Source organism: Lissotriton helveticus, chromosome 6, assembly GCF_964261635.1.
Source record: "Lissotriton helveticus chromosome 6, aLisHel1.1, whole genome shotgun sequence".
NCBI lineage: Eukaryota > Metazoa > Chordata > Amphibia > Caudata > Salamandridae > Lissotriton > Lissotriton helveticus.
Genome location: NC_136067.1, coordinates 384,849,409 through 384,872,820, shown reverse-complemented (window position 1 = coordinate 384,872,820; position 23,412 = coordinate 384,849,409). Strand labels below are relative to the sequence as shown.

The 23,412-nt window shown below is 44.8% G+C and overlaps 1 protein-coding gene across 4 annotated transcripts in view; it reads left to right on the top strand.

Moving 5' to 3' along the window:
* The window catches only part of ASAP2 (ArfGAP with SH3 domain, ankyrin repeat and PH domain 2), a 1,060,322-nt gene that overhangs the window by 187,471 nt on the left and 849,439 nt on the right, over positions 1-23,412 (top strand). For all 4 annotated transcript variants that reach the window (XM_078647831.1, XM_078647829.1, XM_078647830.1 and 1 more), the window contains exon 2: positions 9,997-10,069. In XM_078647831.1, coding sequence (XP_078503957.1) covers positions 9,997-10,069 — 73 coding nt within the window. The remainder of the gene's footprint in view (positions 1-9,996; positions 10,070-23,412) is intronic.

Here is a 23,412-nt window from a genome sequence, read left to right as displayed (position 1 = left end):
CTGCATCCCCTGTCGCCCAAAGGGATGTTGGGACGCCATCGAACTCCGGTGGGAGTCGTTCATTTTTCGTAAAACATTGTTTAACAGGTGTTACAGAGGGACGTATAGTTAAATAGACCCCATCCGCAGAACAATGTATAGTAGCATTCAACCTTTTCAGCATATCCAATCCCAACAGATTCTCCCCACAATTCGATGTCAATAGGAAAGGAGTGTCCATAGTGGCTGGACCAATCGTAAAGGGGATAGGTTTAGAGATGGGGCTTACAACGGGGACTCCGGAAAAACCCACCGAAACATTGTTTTGCCCGGACAGAGCTGCCCCTGGAACCAATGATCGAGCAACGGAACTGTTCATTGCTCCTGTGTCAATTAGAAAATTTTCAGATGTCCCCAATACTTCCCCTCTGATGTAGGGTCCCCTCTGATTGACCGGAATTGACACATGGCCCCCCCTCTGTCCCTGGCTATCCTATGCTGGGGCATATTCATCATCATTCCCTTCGGCATAGTCACCATGGTAGTATTGTCTATGTTGGGCGTTATCAAAATGATTCCTTTCTGACCTGTCTTGTTGAAAGTCTCTGTGCTCGTCTCTATGCATATCACCTCGGTCGGGGCCCCCTCGTCCTCTACCTCGTCCGCGAACCGCTGCTTTCTGGGCGGCCAAGTATGGACACTGAGCCTTCCAGTGTCCCTCCTCTTTACAATAGGAACACTGGTTGATGCCGACTGACGGGGCTCCTCCTGAACCCCTTCCTGTCCCCGCCCCTCTTGTCATTGGGCCCCGACTACCTCTACCTCCTCCTTGCCCTCGAACCACTTGCTGTAACAGTACTCGAGTCTTCAGATCCTTAACCTTTTTATCCACCTTATCCTTATTTTCATTTTCTCTATGCTCGTAGTACTGGGCCATGCTGAGGATTACAGACGGGGAAGAGGTAGTCCAGGTACTCTCTGCCGCCTCCAGTCGTGCTGAAATTTCCGGAGCCAGGTTCGTAACGAACCTGTTAACGAACAACCTTGTGCCCCCTTCTGTCGCCAAATCTTGCCCACTAAAATCAATAAAAACCTCTTCGAACCTGGTAAAGAAGTCGGACACACTTTCGTCCTTCTTTTGTCTACAGGCGGACAGTTTATCCCAATCGACTTTTCGGGGTGGGATCAGAGTATGCATAAAAGTTATTATTTTCGCTGGAAGAGAAGTTATTTCCACTCTTGGTTTGTCCCCTGGTTTGCGATCCTGGTCCCAGCCTCTTAACTCCTCCCACGTGCCACCAAATTCAGCATGATTAGAATCGTGCACCTGTCGCCATATATCAACCGGTACTAGTAGTCCGAAGAACAATTCAACATCGGCTAAAGTCATTACAGCGGACGCAGCTGCTTCGGTCAATTCTTTATAGTACGCAGTAGGATTCTTTCGGGGATCTGGCAGCTGAGATTTCAACGCCAGTACTTCACTTCTTTTCCATGGGGTATAAACCCACTGTTCCTGGAACCGAGCCGCCACCCCTTGTCGTATGATCGCCTGATTACCATCTCGTTGTTCGGGGATTTCGGGATGATAGATTGGGTGTACTTCTCGCATAGGGTGTTGCGTAGTCCACTGTGGACTTTTCAAGAATAATCTGTCGCGATATTGTACCAAAGTGTCTACATTCTTAAATACTTCTTCCGGTGTTAGGCTAAATTTATGGGCCCAATCTCTGATAGTATACAGGATCTGGGGGGCTGTCCCGTCCCTAAAGCTTATTTCCCAAGACCCAATGAGCGAATTGGACATCTCATATAGCACATGTTGTTGCATGACCGGCTCTAAATCCTTCACAGTACTCCATATGTCAATCAGGGTATATACTTCATTCCGTACCCACTTGATAGCCTGGTCTCCTAATGCTTCTTTTTCGCCATATTCTACAGATGCTCTAGTGAACAATCGCTTGCTATCTAGGCCCCCTACAGCTCCCCTCGGGGTCGGGTCAAACCCTCTGGGTGTAATACAAACTCGGGGGGAGGGTATCTCCGGCATAGGGAGACTCAAGTGCGTCTGAGGGGAAGTGATCAGTTGTGTAGACTCGGGGACAAGCGTAGCCAAGGCCCCACCTTGAGGAGAGGAAACATCGTTATTTTGTTCATTGGTAACGGAGCCCCGTTCCTCGGGCGCAGATGCCCGTGGTCTAACTTCTGGCTGGACAGGTATTGCAGGGTATATACGCTCCGGGGCATATGGTGGGGGAGGCCTTGCATTTAACAATTCCTCAATCTCATCTTCCGCCCCTTCTCTGGCTACATAACATTGGTCTACCTGCAGTTTAAACCGCCTGTCTGCAATTTCAATATTTTGTTCTACCTTATTTTTATCATATGCGATAGCCTTCTGGGTAATAGTCTGTCCCTGCTCTATCTTCATTAATTTTTCAGATCGAATGCGTCGTCTCTTTGCTTCTTTCTGCCATTTGTTAAGGGTGTCGAACATCGACTGCCGGCTGCGTTTAATAAAAAGACGTTCTTGTAAATATGCCAGTTTTTGTTCATCGAAAGACCCTGTTTTTGGCCACTGTAATTCTATATTGTCCTTGGTGTATTTATGCCACAGAGAGTTAAAAATGAGGGGGCCAATACCATGCTTACAATACATAAAGTGGCTAGGTGTCCCCTCTGGGGGGTTCGGCTGACTCTCGTCTAACCTCCCTTCCTCACTATGGACACAACCAAAACACAATTTGCTAAGGCACGGCATATCGTAGTATCTCGTTTCTAGCTGAAAAGGAATTTCTCCGTTAGTACAAATTCAACAAAATTAAATATCACGTTATCTTTGCGCTCTCATTCTCATGGCCATGACACCCATCATCCTCACATCCGTATTTTCCTTATACATCAGACAAACGTAAAACGTGACACATAAGTTCCAGCAATTGCAATCGAAAAAGTGGAGCCCGTCGGCTCCCACTTGGGGAGAACTCTTCTGCTAATTTATTCAAAAGGCTGCAAAACACGACCAACAACAGTCTCGTCCTCAGACTGCCTAAAGATAGTTACACAGGTTTTAAACCACAGACCGGTCTACAGGCCATCCGACAGCATTCATGGTTCACCTCCCGAACTGTTCTGGCTAAGCCCGCGTTTCAGCGCCGCTCCAGATTTGTCCGGGTGCTACCCAATCTCAACCATCGGCTTTCCCGAGAACAGTCCGGCCGAGCAGGAACCGCAGTTCCCCATGGCGTATAATCCTTATCTTTAGTATACCCAGAGCGTTCGCACGTGCAGTTCCACACTGCCCCCGTCGAACCTCCGACCAAATCCTCTCTGTGACAACTAATGCAAAGTCAGAGTTTCTCCGTGACCATGAGCCACCAAATGCTTAAATCCCGCTCTTTAAATCTGCATATGCAATTCAACATATAACGAGACACAACACTCACCTGGTGCACGCAGGTTTTGCCGGAACGTTCTTCACTGCCGACGTTTGCCCAGTATCAGCGCTGCAGGTTCTCGGGTTGCACCCGAAGGACTCCGGCGTGGGGTTACTAGCAGCTGAAGCCCTCCGGACCGGGAGGGCAGAACAAAACCCCAATTTCTTATGCGTCTGGTCTGCAACTCTCCCGATCGAGAGGACCCCTTTCAATGTCGCCTGTGGCTACACAGGGACGACCCCAACGCGGAGTCCCGGCGGAGTCGCCAACTGAAGTACCGAAAATTATATGATCCCCTCCCAACAATAATCATTACATTACCAAATCCCCTTGCATTACCAATAAGCAGTCGGTCGGCAGTGTAGAAGGTTCAAGCGTTTATTAGACAAACACAAAACTCTGCCAGAGGAGCTCCTTGCGACCTCACCCAAAAGGTCCGCCAAAAAGACTGCTGGCACATTGTCAGCACATCACATATATACAATTGCGTTGGCACCGGCATGGCCTAACATGGAAAAATACAAATTGGTACAAGCTAGTACAGTAATAGGAAAACCCATATAAGGCACACAAAGAGCTCCTGATTTCGCTCAGGCAGCAAGGTCAGACGGGTGACTCCCTTCTGTCTTCTCAGAGACAAACCACCCTGCACCCTCCCGGAATGTGCTTATCGGCCCTTCCTCGGCTAACTACGACCTTGCCGAGCCTACCGAGCTGAAACAGCAGTTTCTGCAACAGTTGGTTTCTTTCCCAGGAGCAGGGCCTTTAGAGCTAAGGGAGAATAAGGCCTGTGCATGTACGATATTAAAGAAGGCCATAGTATGGTATTCATATAGCGTAACGTGGCATGAAGCTAAGTGAAAGTAAATACCGTAAATGCTAATTATGCATGTCTACAGTGTGAGTTTAGAGACACCATGCTAATCCTAACATATCGATTATCAATACTACGTGATCAGGAATCGATTCTGGTACCTCAAATCAGTTAATTGACCGACGTTCATAACCCCGTGAACTCTCTGGCCTCAACGTAATAATGAGAGCTAAATTATTATTCAGAATCCCAATGATTTACTCACTGAGGTAGATGTGTTTTTTACGTTCAGGTTTATGTAGTAGTTTCCTTTCTGTGACTTGAGGTTTTTTTTGGCAGGGAGGGAACACGTTAAGTTTAAAAGGTGATGCTGTGATTGAACAATGGCTACTTGCTCTATTGAAAACTTAGATTCCGGTAGAAGAGCGAATGAATTGACGAGTTTCTATATGGAGTATGCTAATCGATAACTCGTTACACTATTAATCTCATTGCAGCGCAAACCTGCGACCTTTTTAGGTATTCGCCAAGAGTGCAAGCTCGTCCTGCTCCTAAGGATTAGTGCTTTGGTTTGTGGAAGCATGGCCTCCACTGGACTGGTTGTAAATTAGAAATTAAAAGAAAATCTAACTTTATAAGTACAAACATGATAATATTTGGGAAATAATTAGTTTGCTATTATTTACTTTTCCGGCTTTCAGCAAAACTGTTTCTTGGCTTCTCTTCAGATCTCTTACAATTTCGGTTATACTTAGTGTTCAAAGACCTTGTCACTCATTCCACCCATTCCCCTTTTTGGGTTTCGCCTGCCGAAGGCTGCGCTCTGCGCAGCTTTTCGGCGCAGGTGAAATCCTATGTTGACCATAAGGACTTTGGGAACGTCCCCCGGCTCTCATTGGCTAGCTCCATAAATGGAGGCTAGCCATTGAGTGCCGGATCTGTCTGTCAAGGCCGGACCAGATTCGGGGGCGTTCCCGAGATTTTTTCCCAGGGCGGAGTTACGTTTTTTCCCGTTCCCTCCCCTTTCACTGAAAGTCTGTCCATTCCCGCCCCCTCCGTGTGCCTTTCCGCCCCCCCCCCTCGCTGTCCTGTGCACGTTTCCCGCCGTCCGTGTCCTCTCCCGCCCCCTCCCGCCGTCCGTGTCCTGCACCGGCTCTGAGTCACTGTGTTGTGCACCGAGAGCGCCGAAATATGGATGCCGGCATGGAGAAGGAGTGCAGCGCCCTCGGGGGGCTCTTCCCGACCATCATCAGCGACATGAAGGTAGGAGAGGCTCCTGCGCGCATCGAGAGGGGTCGGTGGGGGGAAGGGCGCCTCTCCGGGGACGGGATGCAAGGAAGTTCTCTTTGGAAGTGGCCCGCTCCGTGTCTGCACTTCCCCACACACACTGCGGCATAGGGCCTCTTAGCAAAGGTCCCTTCTTGATGCGGGGCCCGTGGGCGGTGTGGTTTAGAGGGAGTCTGCCCTCGGATCGGGCGAAAGAGCAGGCCTGATGGGAACCGCGCCGCGCGGCAGTCACAGGCAGATGGAGGGGCCGCAGCGGCCTCTCTAAACAGAAGGCCTTCCCCCGGTCCCCGTGGCTTATTGATGCCTCAGCAGTGTGACGAGGATTGGGATTGGGGGGGTTAGTGATATTAGACTTCCACTCAGACATGACCAAAGAAGAGCATATGGCTGTGGGACAGTACTGTAATAATTAGAGGTAACTTGTTTTCATGCTGCGTTTAACACCACAGTTTATTCCGTTTTCAGTCCGTTGTTTTTCATTCGATTCCCATTGCCTTCTGGGAGATGTAGTCATGCATTGCTTCCATTAACCCAATAGGACTTGCATGTCTCAATACACTTGTTCGGAACAGAAAAGACCAGTTTTGAAAACCCAGTGCCCTGATGACATGGAGCTGGGTGTTAAACCTACACCAGCTGTTACTGTTTCCCAGTTGAATTCAATTCACAGTATTGACCTCCGAAGGATGAAAGGCCGAATTGTTCTGCCTTCAATTGAAAGACAACATCTGCAGCCCACGCGGATGTCAGCAACGGATGCTTAACTCGGTGAGGTATAGGGTGTGGAACAATAATAATAATAATTCCTGATTTGTAAAGCTCGATTTATCACCCCTAAGGGTACCCAGACGCTGAGGCCGTCAGGGAGGAGCAGGGCTGCTCTGATGAGAGCTTGTGTGATACTGTGATATGTCCATAAGGAAATGGAACTTCCCTCACTTCCAGGAATTAGCCGACCATTTAGCCTGCAGCCAGGACCAGTGCTTAATATACCCAGGCCAGGTGGTAATGCTGGCACTAATTTCTGGGAAGCGGGATTTATCTTTCATTATCAGATTTAGACTCCGAGCAAGAGAGAGAAAGGGAGAAATAAAGAGGAAGTGAAGAAATGCAAAACAGAGAGAAAGGAGGGCATGAAAAAGCTTATGTGTTATTGTTTTTGCTTAGGAAAAAACGTACAACAAATCAAACTACACCTATTGAAAACACTCGAGTAAATGCAGAGATCTCAAGAGCACAAACTTTGCGTTTAACACCACAGTTTATTCCGTTTTCATGGCGCCGGTGCCTGCTGAGGGGAAGATGGCTGCCTCTGGGGTAGCGGTGAGCGGACTGCTCCTGGAGAAGGGCTTGGACATTAGCTTGGCTGCTCTGCGTAGACATGATCCCTATATTCGGGGAATTCTGGACGTAGCCAGCCAAGTAGCGCTCTACACTTTCAGCCACACAGCGAGCGAATGGGTGAGTGCAGAAGGAAAGGCTCAGCGAGTAGAATAAAAAGCAACGGGGGAAATTGTATGTATTTATTTATGCAATTTTATATAGCGCGGACTTTACCCAAAGGTGTCGGAACGCTTTACGATAGAACCAAGTACATGAGTACATTTACATACTTACACGTTACAGATACAAACTTGGAGAATACCTGGATGGTAGGGGGGAGAACGTGGTATCCAAGAGTCTGTAAGTGAGGGGACCATCAGAAAGTGAATGCGACAAGAAGTGAGGCCAGTCAGGAGACTGCAGTGAAGATAGAATCGAAGAGGAGACCGAGAAGCGAGATTCACATGTAGTCTGAGTAAAGTGGTGGGAGCGAAACAGGGTTTTAAGAGTGCGCAGTAGAAAGCGTTGTGTTGGAGAAACAAGTGGGTGATAAAGAAACACAATTAAGCATTGGCGAAAGAGCGCGTATGTTAATAGAAAGTACTCTATGAAAGCGGGAAGCATAGAAGAGTTGGCAATCGTGGGTCTGTTGAAAAGGGGAATCGAAATAAGCGCGAAGATAAATCAACACTGGAGGGAAAGACGGGAAATGGATGGCAGCTGAGCTGCGGGATACTGTTAACAGGTGTAGAGCGATGGTGAACAAGAATCCGAGGACGAAGCAATGAGGAAAATATGACCGAGGATGTGGACAGTAGACCATATAAATATTGACACTTAAATATACATATGGGGTTTTATATAGAGGGTTTTAATCAATCGAACGTAATTTTGCCAAGCATCATGTCAGTATATATGTATGCAGAAATGATTTATATTTTGCTTATGTCTTATTTGTTAACTAAGTTGCCTGTTCCGAACATCCTGTAGAATCTGCGTTCAGGAACTGGACACTGTAAGCGTGACCAATAGGACAAATACGTGTAATATCGCCTATAATAACCATCGCATATTAATGATTAGCACATATTTTCAATTGCGTACCACAACACAGTCTTGAGAAGTGCTCACGAGTTTTTGTAAAGGGAACATTTATGCCATGCAGGCACCTGACACGCCTCAAACCCACACAAGGCTGTAGAAAGTGACTTTGTGTCAAAGAGAGCACCCACACAGAAGTAGCACATGCAACTAGTGGTGGGACAGCAACAGATTGATCGTCTCATAGAGGCAAGGGTGGTTTCCTTGGCTCATTACCTGTTGGAGTTGCTGGATTTAAGTACCAAAGGCACTAAACGAGCACTAGGGAGACATTTTTACTATTATTTCAGACAATGCAGAGGCCAACGTTGCTGCTTTGCCATCTGATCTCACCCCATGCCCTCACTCACTTCTTACCCCTGTACTCTCAGCTCTTACCCCTCTGCCCTCAGCTCTTCCTAGGCCCTCACTTCTGGCACCTGTGCCCTCTGACCTCAACCCAGGCCTCCAGCCCTCACCACGCTGCCCTAACCTGTGCCCTCACTGACTCCTGTGCCCTCGGCTCTTACCCCTGTGCCCTCAGCTCTTACCCCTGTGCCCTCAGCTCTTACCCCTGTGCCCTCCGCTCTTACCCCTGTGCCCTCCGCTCTTACCCCTGTGCCCTCAGCTCTTACCCCTGTGCCCTCAGCTCTTACCCCTGTGCCCTCAGCTCTTACCCCTGTGCCCTCCGCTCCTACCTGTGCCCTCCGCTCTTACCCCTGTGCCCTCCGCTCTTACCCCTGTGCCCTCCGCTCTTACCCCTGTGCCCTCCGCTCTTACCCCTGTGCCCTCAGCTCTTACCCCTGTGCCCTCAGCTCTTACCCCTGTGCCCTCAGCTCTTACCCCTGTGCCCTCAGCTCTTACCCCTGTGCCCTCAGCTCTTACCCCTCTGCCCTCAGCTCTTACCCCTCTGCCCTCAGCTCTTACCCCTCTGCCCTCAGCTCTTACCCCTCTGCCCTCAGCTCTTACCCCTCTACCCTCAGCTCTTACCCCTCTGCCCTCAGCTCTTACCTGTGCCCTCCGCTCTTACCCCTCTGCCCTCCGCTCTTACCCCTCTGCCCTCCGCTCTTACCCCTCTGCCCTCCGCTCTTACCCCTCTGCCCTCCGCTCTTACCCCTCTGCCCTCCGCTCTTACCCCTCTGCCCTCCGCTCTTACCCCTCTGCCCTCCGCTCTTACCCCTCTGCCCTCCGCTCTTACCCCTCCGCCCTCCGCTCTTACCCCTCCGTCCTCAGCTCTTACCCCTCTGTCCTCAGCTCTTACCCCTCTGTCCTCAGCTCTTACCCCTGTGTCCTCAGCTCTTACCCCTGTGCCCTCAGCTCTTACCCTGCCCTGTGCCCTCAGCTCTTCCTAAGCCCTCAGCTCTCACCCCTCTGCCCTCAGCTCTCACCCCTATGCCCTCAGCTCTCACCCCTCTGCCCTCAGCTCTTACCCCTGCCCTGAGCTCTCACCCGTGCCCTCAGCTCTGACACCTGTGACCCTCGCCGGTGACCATGGCCAGCATGGCGGGGGAGATCGTGGCCTTCCTGCTGGCCCTGTCAGGCTGGGTGCTGGTCTGCTCCACGCTGCCCACCGACTACTGGAAGTGTGCGGCTCTGTGTGTGGCTCTGTAGGTATGTATGTGTGTGGGACTCTGTGTGGGTCTGTGTGTTTGTGTGTGGCATTTGCGAGAGATTAAGCTATTGGCATTGTAAATGACAGTGCCATTTATTTATCTGTTTTGAAAACCAACACATAAATAAAAATGTTGTCATTTACAATGCCAATAGCTCTAACTTTTTCGAAGGCGAAACCGTTGCATTGTAAATGCTTGTTACTATCTACTAGCCCATTATTCCGTGACAATATTACACAAATGACTTGGGAATGTATCCGTTAAATTCAGTAACATTGCATGCAATAACAATATTTAATGTCTGTAAGAAAATGGCTATTGACCTTGTAGAAGAATCTGGGTGATAAACACCACGTTGTAAACTGAGAGAATAACTATCTTTTTCTGCAGAAATGTAACTTAACATTGAATCAACTGTGTATCCTATAATATTAATGATGACATATTTCTATTTCCTTAGGCTCTGGACGTGGATCGAACTGTACTTCATAAAATGAAAAAGTCTGTGAAATCAATACATTCCTCTGGTCTTGGTAAGAACATCTTTATCTTATGTATGTGCATTGTAGGCTTGCAAGTAAACCTTGTTATGAAGGACAGCTTTTCCTCTCAAAGTATCGGATATTTGGACTGTTATATTACTATCATCTTATGTGTGTCAGACCGTAAAGACTGCTCAATGCTTTTAAGTGTGAGGAAAAAGCGGGAACTCTCAGGAAAGGTGGTGTATGTAATTCAGACTGTGGACTAATGCATGTGGACTGGAACCCTGAACGTGATAAATTGATGAATAAAATATGCTTTTTTATTGTTTGTTAAATTCTTCTATTGCTTTTGGCGCCTTTTACAAACAAAACGGGAGCAGTGAAAATACAAAAATCACAGTATGAATGGGAACTATGATAGTACATAAAGAAATCAGGTACATGGACATTGGCTGAGCATTAAATACATTAAGGTTTAAGGTGGGGCAAATGCACTTGAAGGTCAGAGTTCTATTTCAAGTCCTCTTCCTGTATGGATTTAGGTGGCTGATGTGGAACAAGGCAGCAAAGCCTCTGCTGTTGGAAACAGAGTCTTCAAACCATCCATTGGTTCATCAAAGGTTTTGCATTTAGGATATCCATCCGTAACAGGTCATAGAACGGGTTCATCAAAGGACAAGATTTAAGTCAGTGAGGGTGTTGGAGAAACAAGTCCACAAGACTGACTGGACAAGTATAGGCCCAATACGAGTATGTCACAAGTACAGAGGTAAAATAGAACATGGACCTGCAAAAAATCAGGAGGGTTTAGAAGTATTTGGGATATGCAAGTTATTTGGAAATGAGAGCATTATGAACATAAAGCTCCTCAGTTACGATGTCATGCACCCTTCACACCACAAAGGTAGAAATTGCATGGAATGGAAACAAGTAATTGAGGACAGTGCTAAAAAGAAGTCAGCGGGATAAGGTAGTCATCTATGTTCAGTCTTCTGCCGTTGGTTCTTTTTTATGTACCCCAAGATGCTTGGAGGGTAGCCTAGAGTTGGCCTTCATGCTGTCCTGTGGCATTATTTGTAAATACAGAGGCAACCATGTGGTGGACTGAATGAAGCACTGTTGACAAATGTATTTAGCCATTTATAAAAGATGGAGAGAAAAGAAGACCAGAAGATCCTGTAAGTGTTTCCAGATGGAACTGAAGTCCAACTTTCATTGAGCTAACCGTTGGGCGTGTCACCCTGTCGCTGCTTTATGTGCTTTAGGAAACAGGTGCAGTAGATTCTAGGGACTGCCTGACCCCACTAGGTTGTATGGTGTCCCCACTGCTCGTCTTTATGCCCTGGAGCTCTTTGGCCATCCCAATATATGTTTGAATCCCTTCAATCATCCACGCTTTTGATTTTGACCAAAGGAATACAGTGAAGTTCCGCACTAACTTACACATGGTGTTCAGCACCAAGAAGCAATTTAGTTCTTGATGTGTTCCATATGAATGATGAATAGTACAGTTATGACCCATACCTTCGTACATATTTGGCATAGATAGTATATTTAATGCTTATGTATCATATATATTTAAAAGAGCTGCTATTTTGTCCCTACCTAAAGACACGTTGCAACATATCGTTTATCGGTTTCGGCTGCCCCTATTCCTTACACGTTTTATTTACATTTTACATTGAAATCGTTTTACTTTTCTGGGAACCATCTTCGCATTAGTGTGACTTTGTTTCCTTTGCTGCAAATGTGACATCATCCAGCTTTGCTGTCTCTGACTGTCAAGATACCACCTCTAAAACACAACCTATTGTCATTCAAGTGCGATTACCACAGTCGCTGTTAGTTCCATGCATCAATAGCAACAGAATGCGTGTTAATTAAGTGCACCATCTCGCACGTTCTCCCTCATTTCAGCCTCTGAATCTCAGAATTGATGGGAACACGTCCGTTAAAAGCAATGGGTGCATTCGTTTATATTTTTATGACAGTTTTACTGCATGATAAATACCTGTTAGTTAATACGCCCGACAGCTCTGCCTCAGTACTCCAAAACCTGTTCAACGGCCATCGGCCGGCGTCCATGAAGGGCTGTTCCAACTGGCTTCTGCTATGCTACAAAGGGGTTTATCACAGAGCACAAAGGAAGAGCGCCTATGTCGTAAACCATGACTAGCGACCGTCATCCGGCAGCCGGCTCAAAACAGCCTTAGCAGGCAAGTTTAGGCGTAGCCAGCGAGCACGAACAATTCACTCTCAAAAGACCTCCAAAGAGACTTGTCTAGTCCTTGAAATCGGAAAGTAGAGCTACAGTTCTACAAATAATAGGCCATTATCCAGACTAAATGGGGCATCATAAGTATTCATGCCGTTGAAGAATAACAAAGCAGAGAAAACACAGGCCATAACAAAAGTAAAACTTTTTATATTTGTCATTCTTTTTTGGGTAAGAAAGAAATGATATCCATTCGTGTTGGATTAAACCACATAGGATGCGTTGCACATTTGCCATTGTGAATTTTAATCCCCATCTTGTCCATCAGTGCAATGGCTGAATGTGGCTTCGAGGATTTCCATTCCAGTACCTAATTTAGAAGACAGAGCAGCAGAGGCCTCTTTAAAATAAATATAAATTAGGGACTACTAACTGATTTTGAGTAAATTGAAACAGGAACCCCTCTGATAGAAATCCATCATTCAGTTTGTTCAAAAAGACTGTCCAGTAAAGCACCTGCCATATTTTGTAGAAGACAAAATCATTTGGCACCTGTATGCCAGTAGGTGGTATCGTCAGTCTTCATCTTGGTTTAGGCTCACTTCAGTCACAACAACACTGAGCCGCATGTTGATGTCACCTCTGTGAGTACTCAGTCCCATTTCCAGCAAATGAGACACAGGCCTGTTTGCTTACAGAAATTCTCCAGCCTTGGCCCTCTACTTCCGAGACTCTTACCTTTCAATGAGGGACTAGTGGATCCAATTTTGTAAGCTTAGTCTCAGCCCTTTTCAGCCTCTACTGATGACTTCCTCATTGCCCGGCACCACAGACCAGCACCTGGGTACCCAAAGTTTCTAGCATAGCCTTTTACTCCCAAAAGCCTAGTGGACAACCTTTATAACATTACTTCTACTCCTCCTGACAGTGAATCGAAGTGGATTGATGTCATGGACCAGGACGTTTTCTGTTTGGGTATCTTAGCGCCGCTTTCCTTCAGTGTGTCTTGCCTTTAGGCCCACTGTTTCCACTGCCTTTTGAAGATGCACAGGAGGTTCTGATGCTGATACCGGGGGAAACTCTGTTTGTCATTTATACAAACAATTCAGGACGGATAGAACATCCCAAAGCAGATCTTGCGTTTTTACCTGAATTCCACAGATTTGACAGCCCATGCAAAGGAAGCCACTGTTATCACCTACCTTCCTTGATAGACTCGCCCTTTGACGGCGCTCAGTTGAAAAAGCTGATTCTGCCTTGGAGAAATGTAAGAGCAAGTGTGTAATGAGGCATTCTCCAAGCCTGCTCTCCCTGGTGCATCCGGTCTAACAGTAATATTAGAAATATTTAGGTTATTCCATGGGCATCGCCTTTAGTCAACTACAAACACTGTAGTCTACCCTACAAGCAATCTTTCAAGCTAGTCGTGACCATCTTTGGAGTACAAAATCGCTGGACTGCTGTACAATTTGAGGTTTTTCATCAACAAGACAAATTTCCACCTCCAACTTACAAAGAGGCTACCCTTCTTTAGACCAAATTTGTACAGTGTTGCCTTGCAGCCATTCCAGCTCCTGCAGTGAGTCCTGGACATTCAAGCTATGCTCCTGATGTTTTGGACAAGAGATGTTCCCCTCAGCTGTTTCCCCCAGCTGTGACAGTTTTAAGGCTGCTAGGCCTGTTAGCCTTCTTCATCCTGCTGGTACTCTTTGCTCCGGCTGTTCAGTAGAACCTATGTCTGAAGTTAGTTGTCCAAAAATTGGAAGTTCCTGACGGACAAGCTCCTTATTTTGGAGGAGGCCACGTAGGACTTCTTGTGATGGATGATAGACACCAATGTGACAGGTGGCAGGCCATTCTGCTCTCCTCCACTTAGTGGTCACAGTGGTAGTAGATACACTGTTCCTTGGCTGGGGCGGTCTCCTGCATGAAGTTGAAATCTGCGGTCTCTGGCCTCTGGTGGAGCTGGTGAGTACTCTGTATACAGCTGATTCGTCATTACCCACGCGCATCCTTGTTCTATGAAGTGGAGTGTAAAGAATTACCATCCCATGACAGAATCGCTCACTGTCGGTTATCACACAAGTCTCGTCTGTTACATTTAATTAAGCACCCGAGGTCATGGAAAAAAGAAGAAAATCACATCCACGCACAGCGGTGCAGCCAATGTGTGGCTCAGTGTTTTCATGTCCGGGACTAGACAAACTGCAATAGAAGCAATGGGGCCACCTAACGGCGTACAGGAGCTATTTGCAAATCGTTTCCACATCATGTCTGAAGCCTTGGAGGATTCAAAAAGTGAGAAATTGGCAGGTAGGTTGGAGTATCCACCAGTAAGAGTATTTCAGAATGGAGTAATTTTATTGTTTTCAAATATGAAACCTGGTAAAACGATTTTCATAGATTTGAATGACAAGGCTAACGAAAAGAGGCCTACTGATATCGAATGTGACCAGAAGTGTTTTTGACACTTGAAAAATGGCCTGCTACTCTTTCGGTCACACCTACCAGCCGGGGCAAGCTGTCTGGTGGTGAAAGACCTATTATGATCCTACAGTGGGCTTACAGTCTGCCCATTGCTTCCCGTTGGTTGACGTTAACATCACTTATTTGCTTGGTTCTTAGTCAATGGCTTGCCTTCCTCTTCTTGTGTTGGCCTTCTCTTGGGGGTAGCCCCTTTATAATACTTTTGATTGTCTTGTAGTGTAGCTCCTATTTTCCCAATAGGCTCTGCGCATTGGAATAGTACCTACGATAGTAAAGGCCTAGACCAGACGTTAACTAGGTCTACTACTGTCGATACTAGACTTAATTTTTGGGTTTGCCAGCTAAGCTCAGAGTTCGCTAGAAACTTTCTCGAATGTTCAAGGAAGGATTAACTCCCCTGATTAGACAAGAAGGGATTTAGTTTCTGACAACCATAGAACATGACAACTTTGCTCTCCCCTAATCAAGAGTCAATCTCAAGAGTCGTGTGAGCACAAGGCAATTATTTTACTCAGTCAGTACGTGCATTCTTAGTCTCATCAGAATGTAGAGAAAAGGAAGAGACGGGCGTGTTCAATAAAAGATGTTATTTATTGATCAGTCTCTTTTCTCGTACAAGAGAAATGGATCGATATTATTGCAATACTTATAATTAAGTAAAGTGCATACATTAAAAGCAATAGTATAAAATAATACTGTAAAAACATTGATATGGTTTCTGAGCCATATGATGCTTTAAAATGATTAAAATATATTTACATACACATATACATTTGACTAAACGTACTCAACTGGTGTTTCTAAATACGCCTACCCCGTGTACCTGACCTAAGTCTAATGCGTGGGCGGGAATAGAAAGTTACAGTTTAAGTTAAGTTTGTTTTTGCCAAGTGAATAACTAAAGAATTCTCTAGGAGGGGTTATTCAGTTCTGTACCTGGAATTTAGGATGAATGAGGAATGGTATCTCTTTCTCTGCTCTCGATATTCCAGGCTGCCTGCGAGGGCTGCCCAGAAACGCCGGTGCTGGGTCTCTCGGCTTGAGATAGCAGCGCGTCTCTCAGCGCGTCAGGAAGGCGGGGCTGCTGCCTGCGGGGTCTGCTTCTGCTCTCGGCTTCGGCAAGTATGGCTGCTCCGTCTTGTCACCACGCGTGTGTTTGCATAGGGCAAGGTCGGCAATATTTATACCTTAAAGGTGCCGGGATTGACGTAAGGATGGACATAGGTACGTCAATAAAGATGTCATACGACTTGCTCGTTAGCACATTCTTTACTAAAGTTCTCTGTGAAATCAAAACAATGGCCGCACGGATTATCCAGGTTGTCATAGGTTTGATTTGTTATGAGAACGTCGTATGCCTTATCAGGGGCTGGAGGAATGTCGCTTGTCTAATTAGATCTCAAGCGTTATGACCTAATCAGATAACACGTTCCTGTGCCGTAGTGTGACTGTGTCAGATAACGGTATCTGCATCATGGGGGATTTCTTGCCTCATGGGCTGACTGTTAGTTAACTAGCTAGGTAGTTTAACCAGAATAGGGTCAGGAATAGGGGGATCGATTCAGAACCTATAGAAATACACGACACCCACTCCACGCTAACTATGGTCATATCTACTAATCTATGCATAGTATAACATAGTACAACATACTATAGAGTATAGTGTATACCTTACCACCCCAAAATACATAAATGCATTTTGAAATTTTCAAATATACTGAAAAATTGCAGTCATATATATTGTATGCACTTAAGCTATGAATTAAATGCAAAAGTAAACACGCATTGTTATGCATTATTGCTTGTTGGTATATGAGAAATACACATGAAATGGCTCTTAATATGGCTATACAGAAAAAAAGTCGAAACCATTTCATCACATAAAATATATTGTGAACATACCATCGGGCAGCTAAAGTCTATATAAAGTCTATAAAGTATCTAAAAAATAGAAATCTTAGTTCTCTAGGAATAGTTTCTTACTTTAAGCAGAAGATCAGTGTCCCGGAAAAAAATATATATAAAAATATTTTAAGGGGCTTTCTGAAAAAATTGCTGTCCGTGAACTGGATTGTAATTGTTCATGTGACTTTATTTTGAAAGTTGAAGGCCGGATTCAGGGAACGCCGTGTGCGAGTTTACTCAAAAGTCTCTATTTCTGTTCCGGAGAGAACATCATATCATTCAGGCTTTCGAAAAAACTGTCAACAGCTTCATGGGAAAGTTCCACTAAGTCGGAAATAGGGGTAACCATGCATTCATGCGCATGATTGTCTGCATTGACATTCTGATTTGCATTGCTGACAGAAGGTCGTACCTGTTCGATGCTGCTTTCATCTTGAACTTCACTACCCTTCAATCGCAGTGGTGAAGATTCCAGGAATGCCGTCATCAGAATTGGCAGCCTTTGAGGGCAGCACAAAGCGTGAACCTTGGTAGGAACCAGCAGTGTATCTGCATCCACCGGCGCATCCGATTGTAGCGTCAGACAGGTGTCTAACACGCATTCTTCTCCGCATAGCAGACACCTTAGTACAGGTAAAACACACCTTTGCCACATTGGTCGAAATGATAGAAACCAAGTCATGTTCAGGTCTCTAAGCCGGGAGAGTCCCAGGATTTTTGATATCCGGTCCCGGTATCCAATGGCTAGGATCGTTTCTTCCATTGTCGTGAGAGTTTGTTCTGTGACATGGGTTGCCATAACGAAAAATAAGGACTAGGAATAGGATTCCTGCAATTAGTCCCAGGATCAAGGGAAGTCCGCCAAAAATCGAATGGACGAAATCTGGAAAAATACCCAGTATGGCTTTGAATGGTGTTAATGCCATCGAAAATACTGTCTTAAATACCTTTGAGACCCCAGTGGTATCAGAAATATTTAAGATTTCGCTCAGGATTTCCGCGAAATGTACGGGGGAATTAGTTGATAATAATGTATGTATCTCTGCAGTCGTCCTTGCGACTTGTAGATCATACGTTTCTTTAGATGACGTGAGCCTTGTAGGCGTCTGAAGAAGCACTGTTTTTATTCTGCTTAAAGTGTCTATTCGAATAGAAGTAATTTTCAAACCGGGCCATGCCCTTGCCTCCCTGTCTGGAAAGGAGCTGGGGAACAAAGAACGTCCACAGCACTTGACCTTCGCCGTCGTAGTGACGAGATAAGGAGTCCCGGGCATAAGACTACAACATCTGCGGTCTACAATAAGAATGTAACTCCCATTATAGAGTCTTTGAAAGAATGGTTCTATTTCAGTTGCAGGTGCGCCTTGCTGGTGACATGAAAGGTTGTATGAATTCCCTTCACAGGCTCCGTGCAAACTAATACCGTTACACAGAAGCGTGCCGCTTAGTGACATAGCACAATTGTTGCCACTAAGAAACACTTTCTGTCCTTTGTTACTGACACATGCATGTGAATAGGGCAGGTTCCAAGTTGTTTTAAGGTACCCCTTTCCCAATTTCTCGTACATGCCAGCCTGTATATATTTTTGGCAGTATTGAAACCTGAAGGTTGAGATTGGAATATTTATGATTCCGTGGATTATCCATTCACTGACAGGTCGTTCTGACATTGTCAACGGTAATCTTTCTAGTTTTTCAATGCTCAAGATTGTATAATCAGCACCCTTCTGCGCCATACCGATTTGTCTATCAGTAAGGTTAAAGATTTGGAATAGTGACGTTGTGTTGATTAAACGCCAAGGCACATAGCCTGAACGCAGATTTTGTAACGTCCAGCCAAGCTGTACAATAGAACGCAATTGTGACTGACCATGTTGTAATAACAGTAAGTCTTGCGATAATATATCGATTGCTGAAGACACAATGCTGTCCAATGAAAAAATTCTGGAGGACAGAGTCATTAACCCATTGTCCACTACAGAAAGTGATTTTTCCAAATTAATACGATCAATTTCACGTATTCTCTCTGCTGTTTCAATTTGAGTAACCTTCCAGGCCTCATTGTATGCTGCATATACAGAGGCTGCTATGAAACGCTTTTGACGCTGTTTGCGTGGTCCCATTATGAAATCACGCAAGTCAGCACCATCAGTAAGTAAAGTTAGGTGTTGCTTAATTTCAGGCAGTGTGGAAGACTGTAGCCATTGAAGGCATAATTTGCCCACACTGTAGGTTGTTATTATCCCTGGGTGATGTCTTTGGGGATATCTAGGGTCTGGCCTGGTCATTTTGAAACCCTGTGTTTTATTCAGGAATCTATCTTGACAGTTATTTGTATCTGTGGGCCAGATCAACCATTGTTTCCAATCAGGATGTGTTCTATTTTGGTTAAGTATATGGTTTATGTCTATTTCTTCATCTGTATCAGAGTTATTGCTAAACATTGTTGGCTTTGGAATAGACGGGTTATTTAAATCTTTGATTTTGGCTAAGCCAAGACAGGTGGTTTGTTGAACAGTGTCATTTAAAAATATCATTTGTTCTGGGATCATGCAGGCTCTAAACAAAGCTTCTATACCCTGTACTTGCCATTCTTTTGTACCCCAAACACTTTTCAAATCAACATTTTTGTCCCAATAATCGAATCCAAAAGTATTCATTTTTTCAAAGAATGAATCAGAATAAATCAATTTTGTGTTGGTTATCATGGTTTTGGTCCCTGTCTTGTTTGACAATTTATAATAAAATGTTTCAGCATTACTAGTGTTAAAACCTTGAAAGTATGAATATTTGTCATAAACGGTTCTAGAGCTCCCTTTTGGAGGTGTAGCACAATGTTCCCATTGATTATAATTTAAAACATTTCTAGGTTGTGCAGATTTATGCAAGAAATGGTTACCATAGTGGTTATAGCAATACATACTATCATAATTTGTAGAACCTTGCAAATAATCATGTTTTGTAAATTTAGCAGACATTACTAAGTCAGACATCATATTGTTTATACTTTCAAAGTCCCAATCATCAGCAAATGAGTTTGGTTTTGCAAAGTCACTCAAAGAGATCTTAATTTGGTGTGGATATTTCAGGATCTCGACCGGACCATAAATTTCATAGTCAGTGTTGTCCCAGGCTACCCCACCAGGTATTGGAATTGCTGTGAAGTTGGCTGAAGAAAGTTCTGAAGAAAGTTCTCGTTTCTCGACGTGTGAAGATGTGTGTGGTTTGAGGACCAAGTTGATGTTCTGACTTGCTGTGTCCATTTTAGCATATTTTCCCTCAATGAAGCGTCCCAAAGTAAATACCATGATGAGCCAAAGTATGAGGATAAATGCACCAAAACCCACCCAAAATTCAATCCATGGAGAAATCAGATATGTTTCTTTTAGTTGTTTCAAAAGTTCCTTCGCTTTGTCTTTAAAGGATTTTGATGATGGCTGTGTCTTTTGTTCGCTGAAGCCTTCAGAGGAATCATCGAAGTTGATGAAGTAACCGGATGCAGTTCTGTCAATTGTTCCAATTGGTTCAGGATTTTTGATTTTTGCATTTTCACTTGGTACTTCAGTATAGATTGGTATGTCTCTGCTAAATGTCTTTATTTGGGTTTTCAGAGGTCTTAGTTCTATTGCATTGTTGCATAGTCCTTGTTGTTCTTCTGTAGGCGTTTCGAATGTGATGAGCCTCTTTGTTAGGACCTCTGTACTGGTAGCAAACCTTGGTGTTCTGCTACTTATTGGGAGTCCACTTGGCCTACTGTTTGTTATCGGCCACATGTTGTGGTTTTACCAGGTCGATGGATACAACTCGGTTCTCCTTTTTTCCAGCAAGTGGCGGTAGTACAACTGATCTTGTCCCGTTGACAGACAAGACAGGAACTGCTTTTCTGTAAGAAGGCCCAAATTCCTTCTTTACCGCGATCTTCTCCCTGACTAGATCCCCAACTTTTGGAATCCAGACAGGTCTTGCTGGGACAGGTGGTGATTCTTCAGTGGTTGTTGGCTGTTGTTTCAACTGTATGTTGCTCAGGTCTTTTCTTGTTTTGTTTAAGTCCTGCAAAATAGCCAAACGGTCTTTGACATCAAAGCTTTTTTCTATTACCACTGAAGTCTGACTATCAAGGTCAGAGATCAACATCCTAGTTCCGAATAATAATTCGTACGGACTGAATCCCTTCAGAGAATTTCTTGGCAAGTTATTTAGACTACGTTGGACACTTATTAGATGTTTGACCCACCCAGCTCCCGAACCTAATACCTTTGCCGTTATAGATTGCTTTATGTCACGGTTTTTTCTTTCAACAATTCCGTTCCCCTCAGGGTGAAATGGACAAGAGTACCGCAATTGCACGCCCATGCTGACCATGGCCTCCTTATAAGCCCGAGAGCTAAAAGCAGGACCATTGTCCGAATGCAGAATGCCAATTGCGTATGTGCCGATAAAGACCCGCAAATCTTTTATAACAGTTCTGGCGTCAGCCGTTCGCTGGGGCCACATCCATATGAATCTCGTGCATGAGTCCACTGCGACCAAGATATATTTATAGTTACCATCCCTTTGTAAGGGACCGCAGTGGTCTAGATAAACACAGGCTAATGGTTTATCCGAGATTAGAAGGGGCGTCTGTGCTGGACGTCTCACAGTTGATACTTTCATTTTTTGACATATTTCACATGCTAGAACATAGTTCCTTGTTTGTCTTCTCATTTGTGGCCACCAGTATCTCTGTTTTAATAATGATACTGTGGCTGAGACGCCAGCATGGGTAGAAGCAAGCCCTTCGTGTGCCGCTATTATTAGTCCTAACCTATGTTCCATGTTTGGAATTGCCCTATCCCCCACTCCAGGGATTTGAGCAAAAGGAACATTGTTTGCATCAGTTATGTATGAGTATTTTACTGGAAAGCCTTTAGGGAGTGGTTCTATCGAATCCTTTTCTGAAGCGCTGACAGCTTGTAATATTTCACTGTCTATTTTTGTTTTTGACCGGGTGACGGCAGCTACGGAAGCCGTTTGCACAGCTGCCTTCGCGGCCTCATCAGCCAATGAATTCCCTGCAACGTGAACGCCATCACGTTGATGACTCAGTGTATGTATCACGTGAGTCTTTGGTAGTTCTTTTCGTAAAAGAGCTACTTGTTCCCAGAGCATTTTGTGCTTGATTGTGCCACCTTTCGCATCCTTGAAACCATTTTTAAGCCAGATCTGCAAGTATTCATTGTAAGATTGAACGCAATAATACGAATCGCACACTATGAGTGTGGGGAATTCTCGATCCGTATTTTCAAGCGCCATCTTAAATGCTAGTAGTTCAGCTCGCTGAGCTGTACAATCTCCTAGAGATTGTGTTTTAGTTAGGGTTGGTTTAAATTTCCCTTCGTGCCAACGACCTTTAACAATCGCGCACGCAGCACTGTAAGCTTGTTTACCCCCTACTGCGGGTTGTGCTGATCCGTCTGTATATATTATACAGCCGTATTGGTCTAGAGGCAGAATTTCGGTTGGCAGAGGACATTCGAATTCATATTGTAGAAATTCTTGTGTTTTTAAGTAAGGATCAAATTCGTACACCACGTCTGTTGCAGCAAGAGAGTTAGCCCATTGTATCCATCTCGGATGGAGTGCTTTCGCATTTGGAATGCTTGCCTTTGTTACCGCCTCTAAGGCTGGTATTGGTGTCACGATTATTATTCGTTTACCTTGTGCCAGGGCTCGTTCTTTTGCTATAGCTGTCTGTGTTGCTGTAAGAATTTTTTCCGTTGGGCTAAATTTCATTTCAGCCTTAGTGTACAAGTGTGATTTGAATGCAATTGGTACCTTTTCTCCCTCATTAGAGGTCAGGTATGTGAATCCGCATCTCCCTGGGATGACTCGGATCACAAGGTTGCGTGTATTATCACGTGTTTCTAATTTTGTCTTAATTAGCATGTCTGTTTGTAAGGATCTCAAAATGTCTGTGTGTGTTTGAGTCCAACTGGATCTTTTAAAATCTGGTTTAATTAGATCATAAAGGGGTTTGACCCTTTCTGCGTAATTTGCAATGTAAGTTCTTCCGAAATTTAGGAAGCCTAGAATTGACTGTAGGTTTTTTAGTGTTTTAGGAGCTTGGATTACGGCACATTTCTCTAGGAAATTGTCTGCCAGGCTTTTGCCTTCACTTGATAACTCATATCCTAAGAATAGGACTGTCAGATGGGCAATTCTGGACTTTTTGAAGTTGAATTTGTAACCCTCTGCAGCGAAACCAAGTATTATGGTGTTCACTCTTTTCAAGTGAGTCTCCAAGTCATCATCTGTTAAGTAAATGTCATCGACATAAGATAATGCTTCATCATCATATTGTTGTAGTAATTCTGTTACTCTCGCTGAGAATACCCCCGGGCTATTCTTGTACCCCTGGGCTAACCGACAGAATTGTTTTTGAGTGCCATTTACTGAGAAAGCTGTTAAATATCTGCTCTCTGGTGCTATGTTTTGACAAAAGAATCAGTTGGAGATGTCCAAGGTAGTTTTGTATTTTTTGCGCACTATGTTATTCATTAGTGCAGCACTGTGTGAATTTTGCACTGCAAAGGTTTTGCAACATGTGTTAAGGTGTCGGTAATCCAAAACTAGACGATATGAATTGTCTGGTTTGGAGACCGGAAACAAAGGATTGTTCATTTGTGAGGTGCAAGTTTCAATCACCCCCTGGTATTCTAGCTGATCTAGTATTTCATTTACTTGTTTTTTAGCTTCTTGCTTAATTGGGTACTGCCTTTGTGCAGTTGGTTGTGATTTTAGCTGG